General features: G+C 50.5%; 1 protein-coding gene across 1 annotated transcript in view; it reads right to left on the bottom strand.

Annotated features, from left to right (window-relative positions):
* Positions 1-3,943, bottom strand: part of LOC104413079 (cat eye syndrome critical region protein 5-like) — a 4,081-nt gene extending 138 nt beyond the window's left edge. The window contains exons 1-6 of the mRNA XM_010023988.1: positions 3,675-3,943; positions 2,415-2,508; positions 1,896-1,929; positions 1,315-1,489; positions 808-996; positions 1-241 (exon numbers count right to left, since the gene is read on the bottom strand). The exon at positions 1-241 is cut by the window's left edge and continues 138 nt beyond it. Coding sequence (XP_010022290.1) covers positions 1-241; positions 808-996; positions 1,315-1,489; positions 1,896-1,929; positions 2,415-2,508; positions 3,675-3,943 — 1,002 coding nt within the window. The remainder of the gene's footprint in view (positions 242-807; positions 997-1,314; positions 1,490-1,895; positions 1,930-2,414; positions 2,509-3,674) is intronic.
* Between the last annotated feature and the right edge of the window lie 70 nt (positions 3,944-4,013).

The following is a 4,013-nucleotide window of genomic DNA, read 5'->3' as shown; positions in this document are numbered from 1 at the left end:
ACCCTCTTTCATTTTACCAGGGACATCTGCATTGTGGCGGTAGACCCCAGTGCAAACCAGAATCGACTCACAACTCTCCACTGAATTTTTGCAGTCCTTCCTCAGCTTGAGGTGATCCTCAGTTTGGGGCCTGGCTGTCTCTGGGCTCCTCTTCACCCCAGCTTGCATCTGGTTCTGGTGAGCTGACTTGAGGTAGTTGTTGTAGAGGTTTGCCCCATAGACATCAGACATAGGATTATCCCTGGATAAGGTCACAGTGTGAAACAGAAATGAGAAACTAGTCCTTGCATCAATTTCAGACTCTGGCAGACTGGGATTAAGGCAGCACTGAAGGAGGAAGCAGGGCAAGGTATTTGGTAACATTAAGAGAATCACCCAGCCTGGGCCAGGGAGTCCACCTACCGGTGTGTTCTGTCCATCTGTGGTGAAGGCCACATGCTTCACAAACATCTTTCGAAGGGGAAAAGACATGTCCGAAGCAGCCACAGCAGTTTCAGCCATGACTGTAATGTATTTCCTATGATCCCAAAGTGTTTGGCTTAACTAGGCCTAATGATACTACATCTGGTCTCTTAACTTTTTCTTTAATCCAGTCATGCTACATGCACTCTGCACCCTATAGTAAACAGCTCTGCTAGGCTGACGGGGCCCTTCAAATTATTTAAAGTGTAGGGTACAAAAATCTAGCAAGCCTCTGTTCCAGGATGTGAGCCTCCAGAGGCACCACGGGGGTTTTGGTATTAGAAAACACTGAAGAGGTCAGTATGCACCTCCCTAAGGAAAACAGCAGGGAAAACAGTCTCTTACCCAACTGCATAGAGGCGTCGGATGGGAGCCTTCCAGCCCTGTTTCTCTGCCTGCTGTTGTATCAAGTATGCAGCATAGCGGTAGGTGACTGTGCTGGGTTTGCCAATCAAGGCCTCGTACTTCAGTTCCCGACCTGTCACTTTCTTGTAGATGTTCTCTAAGCAGAGAAGGAAAGTGCCATGGCCAATCCTGCTCCAGAAAGGAGGTCATCAGTATCCCCAGTCACACCGCTGAAGCAGCAAACGCTCCTCAGTGAGGAGGACCAGCTGCTGCAGCCAGGCTACTGCCTAGGCTGGTCATGGTATCTACCCATACACCTCCACAGGCAGTGGTCTGGGTTTTGGTTCTTGAAAGTTTAAGTCTTTGTTTCTCATGCAGTTTTCATATCTCTGCTGCTAATTATGCCATACAGTCAAACTCTAGACCAGTCAAATGCTAAAAACTGCAGTAAGAAAAGATCACCTGCAGGAGAGGTGTATGAAATAGCCTGTAACAAATGCTTTTCACCTGGGCATCTTGGCTTCAGCCATCCACAGGAGATCCATGTTGCAGGCAAGGACAGGCAGATGGGGGTATGGTATATCTCGAAGCTCTGAATCAGGGTTGCCATTGCTTAGGAGTACATCAGTAATAAGCTGCAGGCTTGTCTCCCACCTCACTGGCTCACCAAACAGAATCACCCCTGGAAGATTTCAAGAGATGCTTGGAAACTCACAGGACCCACATATAGCACCCACTACCAAAGCCACCTGCTAGCAAAGACTCCTTTGCTGAGATGCCCTGGCTAATACAGCTACTGCTGGAACATGGCTGGTGCCAGGGCTCCAGTCTATATGTTACTGCACCACGTGTGCCACAGGTCCCAGATACTGGAGCATGTCACAGAGAAAAGTTGGCTTTGCTCTTATCAAGCTCGTGCTTCGTGCTGCACGAACACAGTGACGCTGCCTCCTGACTGTATTCTCTGAATAAGCTGCCTGTGGATACAGACTGATACAGGCAGCACATCATTAGCTTGCATCCCAGCTGGCTTTGCCTTGCTGTTATTTCTGCTTGGTTTTCATATGTAAACAAAGGCTATTACTTACCTTCTATAGTGGGGAAGCCAGTGGTTGGAGGAGGCTGCCAGGAAAAGAAAAAACAAACAAGGCTAGGTTAGTAATGCAAAACCTAATGCCATCTCCAAAACAAACTATAAATGCTTCCTTTGAACCTGCCAAGGCAGCCACATAAAGAGGAAGGACAAGGCCACCTGGAATCCCAAAGAAAGACTTTCCCCACCCCCCATCCCAGATTGGATTTCACAGATTTTGCATTCCCGTCTTGGAGCTGGAGATGCCAACCAAACCAAACTTACTGCAAGGAACAGGAATGAAAGACAAGTGTGGCATAAGAAAGGACAGGGGAAAGTCACTGCCCTTCCTGCAGGAGCCAGCGCTGGAAAGAGCAGAGAGGTGCTGGCTGCCCAGCATGGGTCCCAGCCTCTTGCTTAAGTAAGTCGCTAGCAGTCAGCCACTCGGTGCTTTTGCAGCTTCTCCAACACATGCTATATGCTGTGAGCATCTCCACAGCAGCCCACCCGCTCTACTGATGCATCAGGAAATTACCAGTTCTTTCGGCCTCCGGCTCTGATCCACCATGTCTAACAGGGGATATGCCTTCCTGAGTGCTTCTATGGTGACCACATGCTTGAACCCCAGGCTATTTCAGACCATTAAGGAAAGTAGTGGAGACTTGTTTGTTGGTTTTTGTTGTTTGGTTTTTTTAAGTGACTGAGGTTTTTTAAGTTAATTGCAAAAGCATTTACACGATTAAGGAATACAAGTCCTAGTAATAGAGCAGTCATTTAACCTGGTAAAGCATAACCTTGTGGCCTTCAGTCAAACTGTATGCTGTGCTTCAATCTACAGGTGGCCCTAAAGGTTACAAAAACACCCAGAATGGGGTGATTTAGTTTGTGATTAGCCATCCCTGGAATTAGGCAAAGAGCAGAGGCTGTGCCAAACGGATGTGCTTTGAGAGCCTTTTAAGGCCAGGGTTCTCATATTGGTGCAGCGCAGGGGGCTGGTCAGGCTTCTCGGCCAGAAGCAGAATCAGCAAAGCTCTGGCCAGCTCAGCTGATGAAAAGAAAATGGTCTGTGCTGATAAAACTACGCAAGTGAAGGATGAGTTGCATTTGCTTGCAGAACTCCTCACCCTCAGCTCACCCTACTGGCCTTGGGCAACTGAGACAGGCCAAGGTTTTGCACCAAAGGAAGCTAAATGTTAAGGACAGGGTGTGACTGTGTGCACAGGCTAAGATGTCGCAACCCTGCAGGCAGTTCTGACCTCCTTGCAGACATGGGGTTAGTCAGAGCTGCTGTGCTCTGCCTCAGCCAGGCAGTATGCATCTAGGATCGACTCTCTGGCTGTAACGATATTTGGGTTCCTTCCAGTGCCTGTCAGATTCCTGGGGGAAAGCCTTAGCTGTGTGAGAGCTGGGAGTGATCTCTAATGCGCTTTGCCATGAAAGAATGGGAGGAGCACAATTTTATCTCAAAAGTGAGAGAGACCCAAAGCTGATAAAGTCCTCACGGTGACATCCCACCAACAGGAACAGCAATCACACGGCAGGTCATCAGCATGAGAAGCCAAACACTGACCACGGACAGCTAGCCAGGTGACCAAGATGGAGATCAACAGTTACTGCCTGCATTCGGGCCTCTCCATGAGGGCGCTTCCCCGTAAGGTAAGACTCTGACTCCGTCTCCTTGTGCTTCTACGAGCTGACTGAGCAAGTGCCAGGGGCAGGGTGGAAGCAGCAGCATTAAGCGGGGAAGCCACAGTGGACACACAGAGCACCCCAAGGCATGCACAGCAAAGGATACTCCTGGGCGTTTTCCTCCACGGGCCCCTGTCCAGCCACCAGCATGCACTTGTGGTGGAATTGGCTGAAGAGCCGCAGAGGGCTGTGGGACAGGATCACCTGCTCCGGAGACACCTGCGGGAGGGAGGACAGGGTGATAGAGGATCCGCTGGGAAGATTTCTCCCCCTTCTCCTTGCACGGATCGCATCCCCCTCCCTCCCCTGTGCTGCTACCGGCCTCCCTCCACCCCTCGGGCCGAGGCATGGCCGGTTGCTCGGTGATGCTGCCATCCCCAGCCCTTCATCCTTCCTGGGGAAGCTCTCTCCTCCTCCCGGTGCCCCCGTCCAAAGGCGGGACTGC

This window comes from Nestor notabilis, unplaced genomic scaffold, assembly GCF_000696875.1.
Source record: "Nestor notabilis isolate BGI_N333 unplaced genomic scaffold, ASM69687v1 scaffold10951, whole genome shotgun sequence".
Lineage (NCBI taxonomy): Eukaryota > Metazoa > Chordata > Aves > Psittaciformes > Psittacidae > Nestor > Nestor notabilis.
Note: the sequence above shows the minus strand (reverse complement) of the source record. Positions and strands in the feature narration are given on the sequence as shown.